This window comes from Schistocerca cancellata, chromosome 3 (assembly GCF_023864275.1).
Source record: "Schistocerca cancellata isolate TAMUIC-IGC-003103 chromosome 3, iqSchCanc2.1, whole genome shotgun sequence".
NCBI classification, from domain to species: Eukaryota; Metazoa; Arthropoda; class Insecta; order Orthoptera; family Acrididae; genus Schistocerca; species Schistocerca cancellata.
The window spans coordinates 644830288-644855303 of NC_064628.1; the positions used below are offsets into that span (position 1 = coordinate 644830288).

The window sequence follows — 25016 nt, forward strand, 5'->3', positions numbered from 1 at the left end:
ATGGTCTAAGTTTGAAATGACCCTTCGAGGCAAATTGAATGATTCAACAGAATACAAATTACAAGTGAGGGACTTGGTAGAAACATTATTTGGGCAGTTTATTTTTGTGGCGAAAGAAGTTGATTTAAATATCTTCAAACAAATAATAATTTCCGCTACCAATACACGGAATAAACTGGAAAATTTGTGTTATACCGGAGCCAAGGTAGCCCCTGAATGCCGGCAACCCATATTACACCACAGAGGGTGAGGTTGTCTATGCCAAATGCATACCAAAAGCACCATGGTAAACACCAGCTATTTACATACAAGATAATGGAAACATATTCCGAGCACTACTTCCTGCAGGGTGAGCTCGAGCCAGGGCCTGCAGGAAGTATCACTACGCGAAAACCTAATTGGCTGGAGATAGCTATATAGGGGCTAGAACCAGCCCCGAACTTCAGTTCCCGCCGGATTCCGACCTCGTGTACTGCGACCGTCGAAGATTACTCTTTGTCTCGGAATTGGACTGTTACTAGTGTGTGAGTTTGTTACCACAAACCTTTTTGAAAAATTAGAAGTGAACTTTTATTTGTCGCAATTAGGAGACTTTTACTGGCATCGTTATTGTTACTTTCTTTGTATGTTCAGTCATCAACCTTGTGAACTTACATCAATAAAAATTGTTTGTGAAAAATTACAAATTGTCAGTCACAACAATTTGCATTTCAGTTGTGAGTCCTATCAGCATAGGTGCCTGCAAGGAGGGGCAATTGCGCCCTCCTAGAATCTGGAGTACGGAGTTTCATTCATTTATGGAAACGATTCTCCATGGTTCTACGATGGTGGCAGATTCACTATTGCCGAGAGTGACCGAAAATAGCTGAATTTAGCAATCCACTTCATCCGATTGTGACAGTAAGCTGTAGAATCCCTTGGCGCATGGACGGTTTCAGCACTGTCCTGCAGAACACTGTCGAAATAGTCCCCAAACTTTTTCTCTGTCACTTGTTCATACAATATTTATCAAACTGCAGTAAGTGACTGGCGCGACACCCAGCTGAGATTCCGGCGCCTTTCACCATGACCTTCCTTTCTTCCTACATCTTCGGCACATACACATTGTTGTAACGTACCTGCTCGACATCCATCCCCATATCCTACAAGAATACCCCAATATCACTGCTCAACGTGATCAAAATAGCAGTTCGTTTTTTGCCGTGGACAAATGATACTCGTGAAGGCTTTCTCCGACTACATTCAACTTTGCAGTCAGATAAATTGTAGTAAAGCCTGAAAGAGAATTGGCACGTCTATACTACAACTGTAAACCCAAACGAAACAGTCGCACTGTCTACATTGTAAAAGAGAAAAAAGCGTGAAATTTCTTCTTAGAAAAGTTGTCCTATTGAATAGCTGGCACCTTCTCCATTTCTATGGAATACTGAAAATTGCAACATGCAGAGTTTCTACATCTACATACGAGGGGTGGAGCTCTAATAGTGGAAACTATTTATTTACAGCTCGTACAAAATACACTCCTGGAAATTGAAATAAGAACACCGTGAATTCATTGTCCCAGGAAGGGGAAACTTTATTGACACATTCCTGGGGTCAGATACATCACATGATCACACTGACAGAACCACAGGCACATAGACACAGGCAACAGAGCATGCACAATGTCGGCACTAGTACAGTGTATATCCACCTTTCGCAGCAATGCAGGCTGCTATTCTCCCATGGAGACGATCGTAGAGATGCTGGATGTAGTCCTGTGGAACGGCTTGCCATGCCATTTCCACCTGGCGCCTCAGTTGGACCAGCGTTCGTGCTGGACGTGCAGACCGCGTGAGACGACGCTTCATCCAGTCCCAAACATGCTCAATGGGGGACAGATCCGGAGATCTTGCTGGCCAGGGTAGTTGACTTACACCTTCTAGAGCACGTTAGGTGGCACGGGATACATGCGGACGTGCATTGTCCTGTTGGAACAGCAAGTTCCCTTGCCGGTCTAGGAATGGTAGAACGATGGGTTCGATGACGCTTTGGATGTACCGTGCACTATTCAGTGTCCCCTCGACGATCACCAGTGGTGTACGGCCAGTGTAGGAGATCGCTCCCCACACCATGATGCCGGGTGTTGGCCCTGTGTGCCTCGGTCGTATGCAGTCCTGATTGTGGCGCTCACCTGCACGGCGCCAAACACGCATACGACCATCATTGGCACCAAGGCAGAAGCGACTCTCATCGCTGAAGACGACACGTCTCCATTCGTCCCTCCATTCACGCCTGTCGCGACACCACTGGAGGCGGGCTGCACGATGTTGGGGCGTGAGCGGATGACGGCCTAACGGTGTGCGGGACCGTAGCCCAGCTTCATGGAGACGGTTGCGAATGGTCCTCGCCGATACCCCAGGAGCAACAGTGTCCCTAATTTGCTGGGAAGTGGCGGTGCGGTCCCCTACGGCACTGCGTAGGATCCTACGGTCTTGGCGTGCATACGTGCGTCGCTGCGGTCCGGTCCCAGGTCGACGGGCACGTGCACCTTCCGCCGACCACTGGCGACAACATCGATGTACTGTGGAGACCTCACGCCCCACGTGTTGAGCAATTCGGCGGTACGTCCACCCGGCCTCCCGCATGCCCACTATACGCCCTCGCTCAAAGTCCGTCAACTGCACATACGGTTCACGTCCACGCTGTCGCGGCATGCTACCAGTGTTAAAGACTGCGATGGAGCTCCGTATGCCACGGCAAACTGGCTGACACTGACGGCGGCGGTGCACAAATGCTGCGCAGCTAGCGCCATTCGACGGCCAACACCGCGGTTCCTGGTGTTTCCGCTGTGCCGTGCGTGTGATCATTGCTTGTACAGCCCTCTCGCAGTGTCCGGAGCAAGTATGGTGGGTCTGACACACCGGTGTCAATGTGTTCTTTTTTCCATTTCCAGGAGTGTAGATACGTGTTTCAAAGTCTTACTGACCTTCAAAGTAGTCACCAGCGTCGTGTATAACCCGTTTCCAGCGATGTAGGACACTCTTAGCAGTGACAGTTGTGTTGACAGCTCGAGCGGCGCGGTCTACTGCCCGACGAATTTGTAGCAGTTCTGAAGCGAATGCCGTGAAGTGTTTCCTTCAGTTTAGAAATCGATTTGAACTCACGAGGGCTTACGTCAGGGGAGTGCAGTAGGTGGTATAGCACGTAGCAGCCCCATGCGTAAAAAAAAAAAAAAAAAAAAATATCAGCAACTGCTTGCACTGTACGTGCTTGAGCATTGACCTGCAAAATGATGGTCAGGTCCTACAGAAAGTGTCATCACTTCTGTCTCTACGCTAATCATTTTTGGAACACAATCTACGACCAGCATAAAGACAGAAGTGATCACAATTTGTGCAGGGCCTGACCGTCATTTTGCAGGTCAATGCTCAAGCACGTACAGTGCAAGCAGTTGCTGATTTTTTTTTTTTTTTTTTTTGACGTATGGAGCTGCTACGTGCTATACCACCTACTGCGCTCCCCTGACTTAAGCTCTCGTGAGTTCAACTCGATTTCTAAACTGAAGGAAACACTTCATGGCATTCGCTTCAGAACTGCTACAAATTCGTAGGGCAATAGATCGCGCCGCTTGAACTGTCAACACAACTGGCACTGCTAAGAGTATCCTACGATTTCCACATCGCTGGCGACGGGTTATACACAATGCTGGTGACTACTTAGGTCAGTTCAATGGTTCAAATGGCTCTGAGCACTATGGGACTTAACATCTGAGGTCATCAGTTCCATAGAACTTATAACTACTTAAACCTAACTAACCTAAGGACATTACACACATCCATGCCCGAGGCAGGATTCGAACCTGCGACCGTAGCTGTCGCGTGATTCCAGACTGTAGCGCCTAGAACCGCTCGGCCACACCGGCCGGCTAGAAGGTCAGTAAAACTTTGAAACACTTTTGCACCATCTGTAACTAAATAGTTACCACTATTAAAGTTCCAACCCTCGTATATAGTCCGCAAGCTACCGTACTGTGCGTGACGGAGGGTACTGTTTACCATAATTAGTTTCCTTTCCTGTACCACTCGCAGATAAAGAGAGGAAAAAACGACTGTCTATGTGTCTCCATATGAGTCCTAGTTTCTCTTATCTTATCTTCGTGGTCTCTAGGCGAAATGCTTATTGCCGGCAGTAGGATCGTTCTGCAGTCCACTTCAAATGCCGATTCTCTAAACTTTCTCAGTAGTGTTCTTTGAAATGAATGTCTTTTTCCCTCCAGGGAATCCCACTTGAGCTCCCGAAGCATACCCGTAACACTTGCATGCTGATCGAAGCTACCGGTAACAAATCTAGCAGTTTCCCTCTGAATTACTTCGATGTCTTCTTTCAATCCGACCTGGTGCGGATCCCAGACACTCTAGCAGTACTCAAGGATAGGTCGCACAAGCGTCCTACATGTAATATTCAGATGAACCACACTTTCCTAAAAATCTTCCAATAAACCGAAGTCGACAATTCGCCTTCCTTATCACAATCCTCACACGCTCGTTCCATTTCATATCGCTTCGCAGCGTTACGCACAGATATTTATGAGACGTGGCTGTGTCAAGCAGGAAACTACTAATGCTGTATCGAACATTACGGGTTTGTTTTTCCTACTCATCCGTATTAACTTACATTTTTCTACATTAAGATCCAGCTGCCATTCGTCACACCAACTAGAAAATTTATCTAGGTCATTTTATATCAACTTACAGTCACTTATCTTCGACCTCTTCCCGTACACCACACCATCGCCAGCGAATAGCCGTAGATTCCTGCCAGCTTTGTCAGCTAGATCATTTATGTTCATAGGGAATAGCAACGGTCCTGACACACTTCCCTGGGGCACTCCTGGTGTTACCCCTGTCTGCGAAGAACACTTACCGTCGAGGGCAACATACTGAGTTCTTTACTTAAGAATTCTCGAGCCAGTCACACATCTGGGTGTCTATTTCGTATTCACGTACTTTGGTTAACAGTCTGCAGTAGGGTACCGCGTCGAATGCTTTTCGGAAATATGGAAACATGGAATCTGCATGTTGTCCTTCAGCCATAGTTCGCAGTACATCATGTGAGAAAAGAGCAAGCTAGTTTAGCACGAGCAATGGTTTCTAAAGCCGTTGTGATTCGTGGACACGATCTTTTCGATCTCTAGTAAATTTATCGTATTCGAACTCAGAATATGCTTTATAATTTTGTAGCAAGCCGACGATAAGAATACTGGTATGTAATTTTGCGGGTCCGTTCTTTTACCTTTCTTATACACAGGGGTCACCGGCGCTTTTTTGCAGACGCTTGGCTCTTTACATTTATCGCGAATCTCTCGACCAGCGCAATCTAAGTAAGGGACCAATGACGTAGAGTACTCTTTGTAAAACCGCATTGGAGTTACATCCGGACCTGTCGATTTATTTGTTTTCAATTCTTACAGTTGTTTCTCTACGCCAGGTATGCTTATTACTATATCATGCTTACGAGACTCTTGCGAGATGGTCAAACGACGGTACGTTTGTACGATTCTCCTGCGTAAACGATTTCTTAAATGTGGAATTTAAAACTTCGGTTTCCTTTTGCTATCTTCTACTGCCAAACCAGAATGGTTAACGAGTGACTGTATGGAATCCTTAGCCCCGCTTAGAGATTTTGCATAGGACCAGAATTTAAAGAGTTCTACGTCAGATCTTTACCCAAGATATGAGGGTGGTAGCTATTGTATGTTTCGCGCATAGATCTTCCTACAGAGGCACGAATATCTACTAATCTCTGTGCCTATAGTCTTTTGTCCGTCGTATTTTGAACCGAGAGTGCAACATCCTTTTCTATCTCAACATTTTCCAAATTTTCTAATTAAACCTCGACGGGTCTTTTCCGTTCTTAATCCACTTACTACTCACATACTTGTCCAGAGCACGATTTACAGTCTGTTAAAACTTTGGTCGCAATTCCTCTATGGAAAGCATTTTGGGACTAAATGATTGCAGTTCATTGTCCAAGTAAGACGATAAGAACTACTTTGCTCTTTCTAACACAAGAACTCTCCTAGCTCTCTTGACTGATTTATTAACTTTCGTCGCTATGATGACATGATGATCACTAATCCCCTTCTCTATATTGGCGCTATCGATAAAATCGGGTCTGTTTGTAGCTACAAGGTCAAAGATACTTCCATTGCGTGTGGGCTACCGAACTAGCTGCTCAAGACAGTTTTCGGAAAACGTGTGCAAAAGTACTTCGCAAGACTGACTGACTGTATATCCTGCAGTGAGTCCATATTCGTCCCCATCTATACTCGGTGGCTTAAAGTCACCACCAACTAATATTGCATGATCTGGTTATCTATGCACAACTGACCATAAACTTTCCTTAAATGACTATAGGACTATGACAGCGGAGTCGGGTCCAACAGTTAACTTGGTTTCACCTAGACCGGTTATGCACAACAAGGATAAATTCACTATCACACTCAATTTCAGCCTCAGTAGAGAGAATATATTTTGTCGAGTGCAATGAACACTCTCCCTCCTAAGGCGTCTAGTCTTCTTTCCTATAAATATTCGAAGACTCGCTATATATCTCAGAGCTTCTTACTTCGCATTTTAGCCAGCTATCAGTTCCAAGAATAATTCCCGAGACTAATTTAATCTTGAGAACTTATCTGGAGGGCAGTAAATTCAAGAACTTCGTTACGAATAATTCGACAATTTACTGATAAAATTTTTGGAGTCGAACTCCCAATTTCGGCAATATAGGTGGCATGGCTGCACAATTAGGTGTTAAGAAGGGAGGCGAAGACGGTCTTGGTTCATTTCTAGGTTCTTAAGAGTCGGTTCTGCAGGACAATTTAAAGATAATTTTGGGAATACCGTCACGTTCATGCAGTCAAATATTACGACTGGAATGTACCTCACACGAACAACACATTTTTCTACAGCTTTAATAATGTCAGTCGACATTAAGAAATAGAAAGCATGAATACAAGAAAGTCATTAACATGGCCAGATGGCAAGTTTGCAAGCAAATATACGCTATCAAAGTTAAATAAGGGTTTTTAAAACTTTTATTTCCTGTATGTCCATTTCGAGGAGTTTTATTCAGTAGTATTTTATGTTGGTTATATTTGTTTATATTCAACAGGAATTTTTCCTTTCGGCTTTCTCCCAATTTCAGATTTTTAATTTTCAGTGGCAAATTAATATTATTGATGTAAGGATAAAGATACGTTATGCAAATGTTTTCTAGCTTCATTTACTAACTCCATGAATACACTTGATTTAATCACTATCACATGTAGTATAGGATCATTATTTTGACGTAGATGGCATTTATAATCATACTAATTATATAGAAATATGTTACTTTGCATACCCTAATAAAATAGGGTTATCTGTGTGGTATTAAAACAATCTATCGTGATAAGAATGTAGTGGACCCCAATCACTCATTTGAGATAGAATAAGATTTGTGTATATGCAGTAATAATTAAATGTTGGGGCACGATGCAAGATCAAACTCGCCGAACCAGTTATATCAATAAGGGCAATTTTAGAATCTTGCCCTCTTTTCGATAGATTTCTGTGAACCTCCATGCACATCAGGCAGCTGTTCGTCACAGATCTCATAAAGAACCTGACTACGACTAAAGGGAACGTAATCCAGAGTATGCAGAATACTTATATTTTATGGTTTTGCTGGTATATCCTTAATCACCTCGTCTGAAAAATGCGTTTTCTTCTGTGATCACAATTTCTTAACAACAACAACAAATGTGTGTGAAATCTTATGGACTAAACTGCTAAGGTCATCAGTCCCTAAGCTTACACACTACTTACCTAAATTATCCTAAGCACAGACACACACACACCCATGCCCGAGGGAGGACTCAAACCTCCGCCAGGACCAGCCGCACAGTCCATGACTGCAGTGCCCTAGACCACTCGGCTAATCGTAACAGTCTCGCATCTGGCTACAGGAACGACTCAACAGTTCACTAGGTACTTATTTCTCCTATGAAATAATATGATGTTTTGGCTTAAGAAGGTGGTGCCTCTATGTGTCTTTTACGACCAAACAAAGGCGATGGACTCTGTGATCCATCACATAAGGCTGCGCAGAGTCGGATGGGCAAGTCACCATCTAGAGAGGCAAAGTATGTATCACCAGGCTGCCTAGCAAAATGGCGGGTAGGGGTAGAACAGCTCGCCGTCGCGTTCTCGATCTACACCCTACGGCGTTGCGAGGAGCCAACACCCGAGAGCTAGGCTTTGATCGCTGCATGCGCATCGGCCCGATGCTCGGACTTTGACAAGTAGCCTACCGGTTTTAGTCGAAATAAAGGAGTCAAGAGCGACATTGGAAAGAAGCCTCAGAAAATCTTCGCGCCACTTGGCAATTCAAATTGGTTTTCTGTGCTACGTGAACCCTCAGAAAATTGCCGTTCGATTTCTGAAATGCCTCGTTAGCTATATTAACATTTTTTTCCGTAATGTGGAAACAAGAGTGTCTTGGACAACTGATATAACACGATTTACACTGGGCCCTGGATTTTTTCTTAAAGAAAAAAGTTTTTTCTGCACAATTTGTGGGTGCCGATTTCAGATAAAATATTTACAATATTCAATCGCAGGCAGTTTTGGTACAAATTCAGAATTTTTGTGTTGTACGAAATATGTAGCTATTTATTCATTATCACGTCAGTGTCGTTTCGTGATGTTTTACACTGTAACCTCCTACAGAAAGTAGTTTTATTTTATAGGCTATAAAACAGCTACCTCTCTGTGCGACAGTTGTGCTAAATACGAGCCCAGAACTCAGAAACTCTCCCCTGACAAAAAGCAAAACTGTAGAGGAAAAAACGTACCATTTCATTATTTGATGGACCCAAAAAATACTCTTGTCTCAATTTCATATAAAATTTGGAACTAAGAAACAATTCATTAGAGTCCTACCAAAGATGATAACACTTTCGAGTACGTATGTGTCAAGTAGGTTTCCGAGGCTATCAGAAAGCTAAACTGAAAGAAAGTATGAATTTGTAGACTTATTGGACCAATCATTTTCCAACAAACCATAATAACGGAGACACTAAGCTTATTTCATGCAGTACAATGCATGGTCAGTATGGCAGCAAAACGAAGAATTTTAATGACGGGAACTATCCATCACTCCGATATGAAGTACTAAATAGTGTAACGATTTTCTAGGACTATTTTCCAGAGTCGCTCGTAACCGGTCGATTTCGGATAAAAACGGTAGGCCACTTGCAAAAAGTCCCAAGAACTGGCTGGTTCGTATGCATCTATCGAAGCCTAGTTGTCGGATACTGGCTCCTGGGAACGCCGGACATGGAACTTGCGCCCTACGTGAGGCACCCGGTACTAAACGGAACTTTCGCGTAGAAGAAACGACGATACATCCATTTTACAAAACCCCGCGCTAGAGCATTTTTGGGGCCAATTTCTTACCGAGATCAGATGGTAAGATTTTAATGGCATCAGATAATGATTAGAAAAGTCCCAAGATGGTATATTTTGTTCCACACTTTGTAGCTGTGACAAAATGAGTTTCATCTTTTCAGAATACTACAACAATTTTTGAATTTTTAAGATGATAAAAACCACAACAGCTAGGTCAAAATGATTTATTAATCACAACTAGTTGCATGAAGTTGTCATATTTTCAGTTAGCAAACTGTTGACCTTTCAATACATAATGGCTTAACATCTCCGTAAGGGTAAACAATGGAAGTCCCCTATCTTCCTGCATAAAACTGGCGTCAGAAAATACGCAGCCGTCATGAATAAAATAGCGAGTGGACCTAGAGAAGTAAACACAGACATATGTGGAACGTCTTTCATGTACAGCGGCCAGCACCATTAGTAGAGAATAGACATAACAAGCAGGCCCTGTCCTAGGAAGAACCCACAGCAGTGTAAGCGCAGAACACGTAGAAACGAGCTGGGCTACCATGTTGTTCTTCTTAGTCCTGGGCCTGCTTATTCAGTCTATGCTGTACTAGTGGCGCTGACCGCTGTTCATGAGAAGACGTTCCACATATGTCCGTGTTTACTTCTCTAGGTCGTTATTATCTTATTCGTGACGATTATTTTATGCTGTTAATTATCACTGCCATAGTATACACGCTACCGAAAGCAAAACTTGTGTATACTTAGGAACCCTGGATCATATACAACGCCATTATTTTAGACCGAAACTCTTACTGAAACGAACGCATTTTACAGCATATAAGCTCTCAGCGTATCTTCAATAACTAACCGGGGTAGATCTGGAAATATTAGCTCAATGGCAGCCTTTCCGAAAAGATGGGGAAGTTTGCAACTACAAGTCCGTGTATGAAAAGTAGCAGATCTGCTCAGAGATTATCTACGAGTGCACCATCTTTCAGCCGAAAATCTCGCTAGCCCTCATTTATACAAACGGAGACACACGTAGAACCCTAGCAAACGATCTTTACAAACATACCGACACCTCACTGAGTGAAGAAGGATGCGGAGAAGATTGTCAGGAGACTCAAAATAGTGAAAAATGTATGCCTCAACTCCGCTATACTAAGAACAGAACTGACGGCATTCTTACACTTTCTTTCTTTCAATGGTGCCATGTCCCGCGCTGATGCATTGTTAGGAACGGATTTGGCAAGGTTAGTGGAAAGGGGTGGCCGAATGCCCTTCCTGCCGCCACCCCGTACCCCCAGGACGGAATTAGTGTACCCCTGCTGTCTGCGTCGAGTGTAATTAATGGAGTAGTGCGAGCGTGGTCAGGTGTCTGCGAGTCGTGTCTCTGAGGCGGAACGTGGGGACCAGCCCGGTATTCACCTAGCGGGATGTGGAAAACCGCCTAAAAACCACATCCAGGCTGGCCGGATCACCGACCCACGACGGTAATCCGCCGGGCGGATTCGATCCGGGGCCGGCGCGCCTACCCGAGTCCAGGAAGCAGCGCATTAGCGCTCTCGGCTAACCTGGCGGCTGATGGCATTCTTACACTGTTTCCGATATATTCATAACAAGTCAGAGACCCTGTCATCATACTATCAGATGCCAGGTCAGCGATTACTATCCTAAATAAGTGATACAGCTGATAAGAAATTATCCTGTGGTCGAGGTCAGTTTCAACTGGATACAGGCAGACTGACATTAACTGAAAAGAAATAGTAGCTGTTTTGGGCAAGGAGTTTGGTAACTCCCAAGTCGCAAATATTGTGCTGTTTGAGGTTTTCTCGGCGTAATAACCGCTTAAAAGGTCCTCGGGTGTAGCGCATGCGGTCTAACGCACGGCTTTCCGGGCGGAAAGGAGCGCCGGTCCCTGCACGAATCCGCCCGGCGGATTTGTGTCGAGGTCCGCTGAGCCGGTCAGTCTGTGGATGGTTTTAGGAGGTTTTCCATCTGCCTCGGCGAATGCGGACTGGTTCCCCTTATTCCGCCTCAGCTAAACTATGTCGGCGATTGCTGCGCAAACAAGTTCTCCACGTACGCGTACACCACCATTACTCCACCACGCAAACATAGGGCCTACACTAGACTGGTGTGAGACGTTCCCTGGGGGGGGGGGGGGGGGGGGTCCACCGGGGGCATAACATAATATAACAAATTTAGAGGACAGGGCTCTAATGCTCTAGTATAAGCTCCAGCCAAGAGGCCCACCAACATGGTGTGAACCAAAGTACGATTATGTGTATCGTGCAAGACATTGCATCCCACGGAGGCCACTTTGAATATTTGTTATGACATGGATGCGATGCAGCTCAGTACTGTGTTTTGGAACAATTTGTTGCCGTTGCAATTATACCGTCCATTACCGGACACATCTTCATTTCCAGAAGGGAATCGGTCCCTGCAATTTGTCAGTTTTATTCATGTTCATCCTGTATGCAGGGCTAGACTAAATGATTCATAGGTTTTCAGAGCACTGTCTGTTGACAAGTATACAACATACAAAGACGGCTGGTACATGAGGAGATATACAGAGTGGTCCATTGATAGTGACCGGGCCAAATATCTCACGAAACAAGCGTCAAACGAAAAAACTGCAAAGAACGATACTCGTCTAGCTTGAAGGGGGAAACCAGATGGCGCTATGGTTGGCCGGCTAGATGGCGCTGCCATAGGTCAAACGGATATCAACTGCGTTTTTTAAATAGGAACCCCAATTTTTATTACATATTCGTGTATTACCTAAACAAATATGAATGTTTTAGTTGGACCACTATAAGGGTTCGGTGCCCATATATTGCTCTCATATATACAGGGTGAAGAAAAAATGCCTCACTTGGCGATCGGCGTGTGATTCCTCATCCCAGTCAAGACAAACGTGTATCTAGCAAAACCTATTCCCACCAGTAGGTTTAACATGCGATTTAAAAAACCAGGCTCTGTAACGCTGTAACTGCGTGCAGCGTGGCCAAGAACAAATAGCATGAACTCTGGGCTGTGCCAGACTCGCTAATGTTGGAGTCGCGTTCGCGCCGAACATTTTCTTTTCAGTTAAAGCATCAAATTGTATCGGATTTACCCCTTCACAGTGCGGTATCTTGTGTATTTCTTTCTGTTACTGTTATCTTTATTTAAATATTCCTTACAGATATAAACGACCACTCTGATTCGTCTAAGGCACAAATAAAGCCAATATAAAATAATAGTGGTTACAGTAATATCGTCTGTATTCACTGAGGTACAAAAACACAATAGCTAGGCTGCACTAGACTGCACATTATACTACAAACAATAATTCCATTCTGTGCATTTAACATTAAGGCTTGTCTTCACAGGGTCGGTACGTACACGTACGAGCAATGTTCACTTTAGGGAAACTGTTCAAAGCGACCACCTTGCATTTTGAAAGCACTTCGCCACTCGCCGGATCATACTATGCTAGCAAGCTATTAGTTCGTTTATATCTATGGGTGGAGTACAAACTTGTTACTTTAAGTATCCCCACAAATAAAAATCTAGTGAAATTTTCTGGCAGATTAAAACTGTGTGCTGGACCGAGACTTGAACTCGGGACCTTTGTCTTTCGCAGGCAAGTGATCTACCAACTGAGTTACCCAAGCACGACTCACGTCTCCTATTCACAGTTTTAATTCTGCCAGTACCTCGTCTTCTACATTCCAAACCCAACAGGAGCTCTTCTGCGAACCTTGCACAACTAACACTCCTGGAAGAAAGACTACTGCGGAGTCATGACTTAGCTGCAGCCTGGGGGATGTTTCCAGAAAAATATTTTCACTCTGCAGCGGAGTGTGAAACTTCCTGGCAGATTAAAACTATGTGCGAGGTTCTTACTGGCAGAATTGAAGTGGTGGGGAAAGGTCGTCAGTCGTGGGTAGCTCACTTGGTAGAGCCCTTGCCCGCGAAAGGCAAAGGTCCCGAGTTTGACTCTCGGTTCAACACACAGTTGTAATATGCCAGGAAATTTCTTATCGGCGCACACTCCACTGCACAGTGAAAACCTCATTCTAAAAATGTAATGGATTAAGGTCCAGGGAACGTGGAGCTCAGATATTGCACCTCCATGACCAATCCTCTTCCCTGGAAACGATTTATTGAAATAGTTACGCATATTCATTCCAACGTGTTGGAGTGCACAATCATACTGAAACCATAAGTGTTGCCGAACACCAAGTGGAACGTTTTCTAACGCGTCAGGCAAAGTAACGATACAGGCGCGCTTTCAATTTGTCCGGCAGTAGGTAGGGGCCCAAAAGCACTCCTCCCACGATTCCAGCCCACAGATTTATGCCAAAGCGTATAAAATGAACATCAACAAAAGCAAAAAGAGGATAATGGAATGTAGTCGAATTAAGTCGGGTGATGCTGAGCGAATTGGATTAGGAAATGAGACACTTAAAGTAGTAAAGGAGATTTGCTATTTGGGGAGCAAAATAACTGATGATGGTCGAAGTAAAGAGGATATAAAATGTAGACTGGCAATGGCAAGGAAAGCGTTTCTGAAGAAGAAAAATTTGTTAACATCGAGTATAGATTTAAATGTCAGGAAGTCGTTTCTGAAAGTATTTGTATGGGGTGTAGCCATGTATGGAAGTGAAACGTGGACGATAAATAGTTTAGACAAGAAGAGAATAGAAGCTTTCGAAATGTGGTGCTACAGAAGAATGCTGAAGATTTGATGGGTAGATCACATAACTAATGAGGAGGTACTGAATAGCATTGGGGAGAAGAGGAGTTTGTGGCACAACTTGACTAGAAGAAGGGATCGGTTGGTAGAATATGTTCTGAGGCATCAAGGGATCACCAATTTAGTATTGGAGGGCAGCGTGGAGGGTAAAAATCGTAGAGGGAAACCGAGAGATGAATACACTAAGCAGGTTCAGAAGGATGTAGGCTGCAATACGTACTGGGAGATGAAGAAGCTTACACAGAATAGAGTAGCATGGAGAGCTGCATCAAACCAGTCTCAGGACTGAAGACCACAACAACAACAAACCTGAAAGCCACGTTCATAGGTAACATGTGGGTTGTGTTCCGTCCAGTAATGGCTGTTGTGGAGGTTGAAAGTACTGCCACGAGTGACGCTGGATTCGTCAGCCCATTTCACGTTATCAATAAAATGTCCATTATCTTCGTCTTAGTCCAAAAACCTTGCACAAAATTCAGTCTTCTGTCCGCTAGCGTTGAGTTACCGTGTAATGATATGGGTGCACTTCTTTATCGTGCAACTCTTCAACAACTAGTCTTTGGTATATCTGGATCTGCCTTGCAATGTCGCGGTTACTTCGCCATGACGATTGGTGAAAGGTTTCAAGAATCGTGTCCTCTGTCTGTGGAATTAGTCTAGTCCTTGGACGTCCTCTGTCCATTAGCTGTGTACAAAGTTTACTGTTCCCGAAAAAGGTGACGAAAAACATTGTTATAGCGATGTTGCCTTTGAAAGTACAGTGCAGCATACGCACAAGCAACAATAGCAATAGATTTGTTATCGGATGCATCCAGCACCAAATGCTAGTCGAGGTGTTCATCGTTTATGTACTCTACCGGGAAGCCGATCTATGTGAACTTGACAGGCCCAGTTATGATTGTGCACTGCGCGATTAGCAGACACGTACATGCAGTGTAATGGATGCCGCTGTCATGTGATAGGCTATTGTGATCTGACAAATTGATGTCCTGCTTATAAATAACAAGAACCAGGGAATGGACATCTAAAAAAATGAAAACTTTACTATGATTCGAATCGTAAGTCCATGCGGGGTGGGGTTTTATGTCCCAGCAATCTACTCAGTGATCTACGACGGCTGGCACGGGTGTGTTCCCTGATGCACGTTTTTCTTTTCTACATTCCGATGCGCTGCACGATGTGTGATTGCTGCCAGCTCCTTGTTTTCACACATATGTTAACAAAATGCACCCGATCTGATTTTTCTAGATAATCTTTTGTCTGGAATCTAGATGAGGAATTGCACGCCGAACTGCAAGTGCAGAATTTTTCTCTATTCTGTATTTTTCCTACCTTTCAGCCTTTCCTTCTCAGCTCAGTACTAGGCCATTTCTGACCTTGAGTTTCATAATATGCTTTACTTCTATCTTAAGATATCTTTAACTTTCCTTTCTCACTTAGCTATTTTTCATTTGCAGTCAGGTATTGTTAGACGTCTGTATCCCTTTTACCTGTTTCGTTTGTTATGTTTTAATATTTTCTTCTTTAGTCAGCAACATTCATTACCTCTTGTGTTATCTAAAGATTGATTCTGTTCCTTGTCTTTTTGTGTAGTTATTCATGTCTTGGCTTTAGTACATTTATTTTCTTTTTGGTCATCAGTTGTATAATTGTTTTGACGCGGCCCGCCAATGCCGTCAATTATTTGACTTCTGTATTCCAGCCTCTATCTTACCATAAAATTTTTACCCTCTACATTATTCCTGGTATTTTGACACACATCCTACCGTCCGCCCCCTTCTTCATACGGCATTCCACATGTTTTCTTTTCTCGTCGATTTCACTGAGAACTTTCTCACTTATCTTGTTGATCCTTACGAAAGAGACGTACATGATCTGTAACGAGTGTATGTTACTCCTTGCCCGTCATGTTGCACGGGCTCCACTGGACCCATCGATGCCCACGTGAATTTTCCCCAGAGTGTAATGGATCCGCCGCCGGCTCGGCTCCATCCCGAAATACAGGCGTCAAGGACATGTTCCCCTGGACGACAACTGATTCATCCCCGTCCCATCGGCATTATGAAGAAGGTATCAGGATTCATCAGACCTTGCAACGCTCTGTCACTGTCCCAATATCCAGTGCTGATGGTCACGTCCACATTTCAGTCGTAGTTGCCGATGTCGTGGTGTTAACATTGGCAAATGCGTGATCGTCGGTTGCGGAGGCAAATCGTTAGTTTTCCGTGCACTGTGTTTTCAGACGCACTTGTACTCTGTCCAGAATTAAAGGCAGGTGTTAGTTCCACCACAGTTCGCCGCCTGTCCTGTTTTACCAGTCCGCCTAGCCTACGACGTCCAACCTACAATGAGGGGTGGCCACCCAACCCCATGACATCTGGACATGATTTCACCTTGGTTTCGCCACATGTTGAAGACACTCACTGCGGCAATCTTCGAACACCCCAACAGTCGTGCAGTTTCCGAAATTGTCTTGCCGAGCCTCTGGGCCATCACAATTTACCCTCTGTCAAACTCAGATATATCGCGCGCTTTCCCCATTATGCACACAGACAGGCCGCTCAGAGATACTACATGCACTGTGTGTGTCTGATTAGGAGTCATTCCTCGCCAGGTGACGCTGCTATCTGGACAGGTTTATATCGATAGTAGCTCGGTGGTTATAATGTTCTCGGTGATTAGTGCAGCTTCAACATATCTATGTGTCTTATAATCATCTAAGCTGCCTACCCGTTTAAGGTATCTGACGCCCGATGCTCTGACCTGTAGAACACGAGACTTCTTTTGAACTACTATGAAATAACCCTTCGAGACAATTTGGCTGAACAGTGTACACAAGCCGCAGTGTCGCGCTTATGATTGCAGAGACGTCACACTGTAATAAAAAGTAGTGAGAATACAGTTTTACATTTACACTACTGGCCATTAAAATTGCAACACCACGAAGATGACGTGCTGCAGACGCGAAATTTAACCGACAGGAAGAAGATGCTGTGATATGCAGATGATTAGCTTTTCAGAGCATTCACACAAGGTTGGCGCCGGTGGCGACACCTACAACGTGCTGACATGAGGAAAGTTTCCAACCGATTCCTCGTACACATACAGCAATTGACCGGCGTTGCCTGGTGAAACGTTGTTGTGATGCCTCGTGTAAGGAGGAGAAATGCGTAGCATCACGTTTGCGACTTTGAAAAAGGTCGGATTGTAGCCTATCGCGATTGCGGATTATCGTTTCCCGACATTGGTGCTCGCGTTGGTCGAGATCCAGTGACTGTTAGCAGAATATGGAATCGGTGGGTTCAGGAGTGTAATACGGAACGCCGTGCTGGATCCCAACGGCCTCGTATCACTAGCAGTCGAGATGACAGGGATCTTATCCGCATGGCTGTAGCGGATCGTGCAGCCGCGTCTCGATCCCTGAGTCAACAGATGGGGACGTTTGCAAGACAACAACCATCTGCACGAACAGTTCGACGACGTTTCCAGCAGCATGGACTAGCAGCTCTGAGACCACGGCTGCGGTTACCCTTGACGCTGAATCACAGACAGGAGTGCCTGCGATGGTGTACTCAACGACGAACCTTGGTGCACGAATGGCAAAACGCCATTTTTTCGGATGAATCCAGGTTCTGTTTACAGCATCATGATGGTCGCATCCGTGTTTGGTGACATTGCGGTGAACGCTCATTGGAAGCGTGTATTCGTCATCGCCATACTGGCGTATCACCCGGCGTGATGGTATGGGGTGCCATTGGTTACACGTCTCGGTCACCTCTTGTTCGCATTGACGGCACTTTGAACAGTGGACGTTACATTTCAGATGTGTTATGACCCGTGGTTCTACCCTTCATTCGATCCCTGCGAAACCCTACATTTCAGCAGGATAATGCCCGACCGCATGTTGCAGGTCCTACGGGCCTTTCTGGAAACAGAAAATGTTCAATTGCTGCCCTGACCAGCACATTCTCACCAAGTGAAAACATGTGGTCAATGATGGCCGAGCAACTGGCGCGTTACAATACGCCAGTTACTACTTTCGATGAACTGTGGTATCGTGTTGAAGCTGCATGGGCAGCCGTACCTGTGCACGCCATCCCAAGCTCTGTTTGACTCAATGCCCAGGCGTATCAAGGCCGTTATTACGGCCAGAGGTGGTTGTTCTGGGTACTGATTTCTCAGGACCTATGCTCCCAAACTGCCTGAAAATGTAATCACATGTCAGTTCTAGTATAATATATTTGTCCAATGAATACCCGTTTATCATCCGCATTTTTTCTTCGTGTAGCAATTTCAATGGCGGGTAGTGTATCTTGGTCAGAAGAGTGTTACCGGTCAAAGGAAGACACAATCTATGCAGTTAATAAGGACGGTGCGAAACTTTCTTTGTGCAGTCTGCGTCACACATGGCCGCCCCGGCCCTCTTAACTGAACACGCGCCGTTGCCCACTGTCGTGGGCGGCTTGTGGACGGCGTGGTAGGCCTACTCACCATGATGTAGGGCACGCCGACGAGCAGCCGGCGCACGCGCGGGTTGTTGCTGGTCTCGACCCGCAGCTTGTCGCCGTGGCCCTCCCACAGCATCTGCTGCAGGCGGCCCATGTCGCGGTCGTGGATCCAGATGCGGATATTGGCCCGCGTCACCACGAAACCTGCGCAGCCGGCACCGCCAGTACATAGTAGCGTCGTACATCGAATGCCTGCATCAGTCGTCGGGAGCCATTGATTACACTCAGCTGCCGTGCGAGATAGCAATGTACATCTATATTCAAATAACTTCCGAGAATTCAGCCAGGTAACACTTTCAGCGACCGCCGATATTTCGTCGGGAGAACACCCCGCCATTTTCAAGACAAACTGCAACGGACAGGAGGCGTACACGCAAATTTAAAACCTCGATAAGGTGTCAGGTCAGAGGGGTGTTCTGAACACAATTTCGACACAAAGCAGCTCAATAGGCTGTGGAGTGGAAGGGGTAGGCTAGCGATAGAACAGTGCATCACCATTGACTAGACACTCATTTATTGAACACATAAGTCAGGTATTACCCAAAAGGAACAATCACTACAAATTACAAAATAATATTCTTTTCCTTTAAGGCACTCAAACATTTAAACAGACAAATAGCAATCATTTAACTGAAAGCCTTTTAGGAAAGCAAGACTAGAAAATTTAAATGATGAGTTAAAATCATATTTAAATAGGCTCTGACCGAGCCGATATTTTAAAACGAAATACTTCCTTTAAGGAACCAGCGATCAAAATTAATTACATAATCCTCAACAACCATATTACATCCAAGACATTTAAGATTAAACAGTAATATATAACATCAGAGAGCTGCATTTACAAGTTTTAAGCAGCACGTTTCAGATGGTCTCCGCTGCAACAGTACAATACAAGTCCCTCAGAGGATCTCCCCACACAGGAAGTTATTGCCGCAATCGACAAAATATCAACATCATTCCACGTACAGACCTAAAACAAACTAAATGCTCTCTTACGTTTGGTACAGTTAATTCCCTTTCAACAAAACATACATCACAAGTCTAGCCCTAGGACGGCACAGACATCCCGCAATTTAGCACGCGAAAAACTACAGCGATGCACTCATCACGTATCCTTACAAAATCCAAGAACAGAGAGCCGGCTCCCCAATAGCGGAACATTTAACCACGCGCAATGTGCGGATTTTCGGGATGCTGATCTCGCCCTTAACCTCAACACCAGTTCAAATACTAGTCAGCCTACAATCTTGAGCCATCATACACTTTCATTCAGTTACTGCATAGAAAGCCAATGTGATAGGCAAACAGACCAGCATATGACAAAAGCTTAAGCAATTTCCTTACTAGACAACCCTTATGAATAGTAGCCGTATTTTTTTTCTTTTAAACATGAGCACACCCACAATCAAAAGACAAACAACGCCAATCATAAGGACGGTAGCACATAAGCAAGTAGCAATGGTAACTCCTGCTTAGATTGGCTACAAATCAGCGCGTGATTTAACACACCAGAGAACAGTCTTTACAACATAACCATCAATACAATAGCAAATTACTCACATCACCAGTTCCCGTATAGTCAATACAAGCGCCCTATTTTCACCCGTTTATAACGGCAGGCAGGAATATCGTACTGAAAAGAGCAGAGCACAAACTCTTACCGATTCTCTTCTCCGAAAGCAGCCATCGCAACTCTCGGGAACCACTGAGACATCGAATGCAAAAATCGTTACTCCCTCACACAAATTACAGGACGCCCGCTTTCCGCTGCTTGCTACGGTGCCCTCCGTTCAGAGCCAACTTGTATATCTCCATGCTATAGGTCCGGTCCCACACTCGTTGCGTCAACCCGACAACCGTCTTCCACCACGTCCCGGAGCACACCCCTCCCACAGGACCTCGCCTCGTTACTCCTCGCGTAGGCCCCAGAGGGCGCTGCTTACCGCCCTGACCGTGGCAGGAAAGATAAACTACCAGAGTGCCACTATCGATATGAGCCGCCACGGCTCACTCGGTTCTCGGATTGATGCAAGAAAGATAACACTCACACTAAACACTAGTGCCACCAAAGATGACCAAAGTCAGAGCTATCGATAGTGAGACTACGAACTCGCAGGTGAGGTAGCATTGACTCTGTTTTTTGACAAGGGAGAGAGCCGGATTCCTAACAGAGTTTAAACAAAAACCTCCATCCCTGTTAAAGAGGTTGATCGCTAATTTAATCTCAACTGCCTCCTTAACAACACTGTCTCAATAGCTGGACGTGTATGTCAATATCTCGGTGTTACTATATAACGTGGGGTGTCCAGTATCCAAGCAATGTTCGGCAATAGCAGATCTACTTGGCTGATGTAATCGTGTGTGCCGTTTATGCGCAGTACATCGGTCCTCCACGGTCCTGGTAGTTTGACCAATATGTGCCATGCCGCAGCTACAAGCAATGCGATATACACCCGCCTTACGCAGACCAGGATCATCCTTAATAGAACTCAAAAGCACTCTAATTTTAGATGGAGGTCGGAAAACACATTTCACATCGTATTTCCATAAAAAACGACCAATCTTGTTGGAAGTGTTTCCTATGTAAGGCAAAAAGGCAATTGACTTAGGTGTCGACTCAGAATTATCATCAGTCACCCGATGTACAGTTGGTCGATAGCACAACGCACATTCAATCTGTCTATGAATGTAACCATTTTGATGACACTTAACTTCAAGATGGGACAGCTCAGCTGGCAAAGTCTCAGCGTCGGAAGCGACATGTGCCCTGTGTACCAAGGTACATGTTTAAATTCTGTTTGGAATCCGGCTCTCTCCCTTGTCAAAAAACCAGAGGGACAGAGTCAATGCTACCTCACCTGCGAATTCGTATCTCACTATCGATAGCTCTGATTTGGTCATTTTTGGTGGCACTAGTGTTCAGTGTGTGTGTTATCTTTCCTGCATCAGTCCGAGAACCGAGGTTTTAAATTTGCATGTACGTCGCCTGTCAGTTGCAGTTTGCTTTGGAAATGGCGGGGTGTTCTCCCGCCGAAATATCGGCGGTCGCTGAAAATGTTACCTATCTGAATTCCCGGAAGTTATTTGAAAGTTGTATACGCCAGGAGAAACTCAGGTCTCACAATTTACATGTAATGTAGCGTCGCTGCCATCGTCTTACACAAGTACAAATAAACGGAGCATTGTCACTAAATTCACTTGGGGTCATGTAGATTTAGGAAACATCTTACAAAATAGATCGGCCTGAAACTTAATGACAGATAAAAACGCACCGTTACTTCCTACATGATAGGTATCTGGCTACCACCAGCGTCAGGAGAAATCGCAACAGCTTGTTAGGATGCCACTGCTCCCGACGCTTCAGCTTGGACAACAGACGGCTCCAGAAAGACATGCATTCGTTGGTAGCTAAAATCATTGGAACAAAATGACATGTCGCTGCAATATTGCGCGGTAGCGTAGTCCATTGTTTTCTCAACAGATTTTGGAACACGTCTTCCAGCAGACGATAGTGCAGCAATGGAGGGAGTGAGATTAATATGGTACTGAAAGTAGGAAAACATGAAGGTACAACGGTAATGGAGTATTGTATACAGAATTCAGCCACCAACACGTACAACAATTTATTGTATTTTGGATAAATTTGAAGCCGACGGTATTGTTCAGAATGTGCCCAAGGAAAGGTCTGGCCGACCAAAAATATCAACAAGTGAAGCTTCCAGCGCTGCTGTGTTGCAACACTTTACTTGGTCACCTCAAAAATGTGTGAAGCAATGTGCATGCAAAAGCGCGATAAGCCGATCAAGCATACGACGAATTCTCAAGGCTGCAAAGTGGTTAGTGTACATCCAAGATCGCTGCACGCTATAAATGAGGACAACCCGGATCGAAATATATGAAGATGGTATCTGTTCTTTTGGACATGTCCGAAAGAATAGATGCTATCTTCATATAGTTAAGGTTAACCGGCCATTAACCTTCTTCTGTGCTGGATGAACACGCATTGCCCGAACTCTTACGGAACTCTGTACGATTATCTGCCGTTAATAATGGGTGTAATGGGCAGGGGCACTACGAATGTAGTTAGTGGACATTATGTTGGGAGAGTGGGTCTCACGGGGAGCGTACAAGGGATGAATCCCTGCAGTCGTACTATCCTCTGAGCCCTCGGTGGCTCGGATAGAGCGTCTGCCATGTAAGCGGGAGATCCCGGGTTCGAGTCCCGGTCGGGGCACACGTTTTCAAATGTCCCCGTTGATGTATATCAACGCCTGTCGACAGCTTAGGGTCTTTATTTCATTATCATTTCATCCGGATCGGAGGATGTACTGCGAATGTTTCGCGAGGATGAACGGTTTGCAGGGATGGTTATCTGGCCTGACAAGTTCACTTTGACAAACATGTTAATCTACCGGGTGTTAATGTGTGGTGTGGTGTCATCGCGCGGTCAGATTGGCCCTAACTGGTGAGGTGTATCTTCGTATGCTGCAAACATCGATTTTACCTGTCATCCGAGAGGTGTTTGGAAAAGGCCGATTTCACCTACAACAAGATGGCGTTACGACTCACTGCCACAGGGCTGTCAGAGCTTACTTGGATGAACATCTACGGGAACGATGGACAGGTCGAAGAGGAGCTGTTGAGTACCCAGATTTTACATCTGTTCTACCTATGAGGGACCTTGGAAAATGTTTAACAACGGAAACCATCTACATTGAGCGAGCTTCGAGAAACCATCGAAGCGTCCTTTGAGCCTGTCACCCGCTAACACTGACAGCCGTAGTTCGGTCGACAGTTCATTGGCATCGACGGTGTTTGGCTGTTAATGGGGGTCACTTTCAACGCATAACATAATAAACCTTCCCCCCTGTGCAAGAGCTGTAATGGTATGTAATTTTGTTTCGTTAATAGTTACTATCAAGGAGTGTTTACATTTTTGCTGGAGCCCATTGTATATTGGTCCACTTACCACACTGAAAGTGAAAGGACTCATGTTTGCCTCTAGGACTTCACTACTAGTGTTGCACATGCACACAGGGCGCTTAGGTCTTACTATGCTGCTCTCCCCTCCGATAGCGCACGTCTCGTCGCATGACAAAAATAATAGTAGTTGGTTACTAAGTTTTGTGATCAGATTAGATTCCTCCAGGGCATTCAGAACGCCGCTACCCCTCTCCAGACCACACACACACACACACTCACACACACACACACACACGTACACACGTACACACGCACGCGCGCACCAAGTGGTGTTTCAAGAGATCTCCTATGAAAATATCCAGCTGTATTCAGCGGCCCGGATACCTGTGAGTGTGTTAAAGAAGCACGTCCTGAACACGAAGCTGCACCGACGCCACATGGAATCAATCTGGCTAATTAACAAATTAATACATGATGGCCAGTTTGGGCATGGTTTCTAGGCGTTTTCCCATATTCCACTAGGTTAATACCGGGCTGGTACACAAGTGTTGGTTCGGTTACATGATTCGCCAACATTTAGAAAACTTCCGCTCAATTTAACATTGATAACACTGCACACGCAAACGGCCTAATCCCAGTTTCAAGCTGCCTATCTAAAGGCTTCATGGGCAACAAAAAATTTATTTCCAGTATTTCATTTAATTATTGGCCGAATTTAGAAACTGAAAATGCTTTCGTAACATCCTCATTAAGAGCTACAATCTTGCGTTAAAGTTTTAACACAGTAAGTCAAGTATTAAAATTGGCAGTTTTATATCTTGAGACAGCATAACTCACAGCTAGCAAGTTACCGACAATACATTTATCTAGTATTTGAGAATGAGAACACTTGGCGACCTCCAGATAACCTCTCACATACACTCCTGGAATTGAAATAAGAACACCGTGAATTCATTGTCCCAGGAAGGGGAAACTTTATTGACACATTCCTGGGGTCAGATACATCACATGATCACACTGACAGAACCACAGACACATAGACACAGGCAACAGAGCATGCACAATGTCGGCACTAGTACAGTGTATATCCACCTTTCGCAGCAATGCAGGCTGCTATTCTCCCATGCAGACGATCGTAGAGATGCTGGATGTAGTCCTGTGGAACGGCTTGCCATGCCATTTCCACCTGGCGCCTCAGTTGGACCAGCGTTCGTGCTGGACGTGCAGACCGCGTGAGACGACGCTTCATCCAGTCCCAAACATGCTCAATGGGGGACAGATCCGGAGATCTTGGTGGCCAGGGTAGTTGACTTACACCTTCTAGAGCACGTTGGGTGGCACGGGATACATGCGGACGTGCATTGTCCTGTTGGAACAGCAAGTTCACTTGCCGGTCTAGGAATGGTAGAA

At 45.0% G+C, this 25016-nt stretch overlaps 1 protein-coding gene across 1 annotated transcript in view; it reads right to left on the reverse strand.

Moving 5' to 3' along the window:
• LOC126176483 (uncharacterized) overlaps positions 1–25016 on the reverse strand; it is a 235350-nt gene that overhangs the window by 99090 nt on the left and 111244 nt on the right. Inside the window, exon 2 of the mRNA XM_049923637.1 lies at positions 18667–18827. Within this exon, the coding sequence (XP_049779594.1) occupies positions 18667–18827 (161 nt within the window). The remainder of the gene's footprint in view (positions 1–18666; positions 18828–25016) is intronic.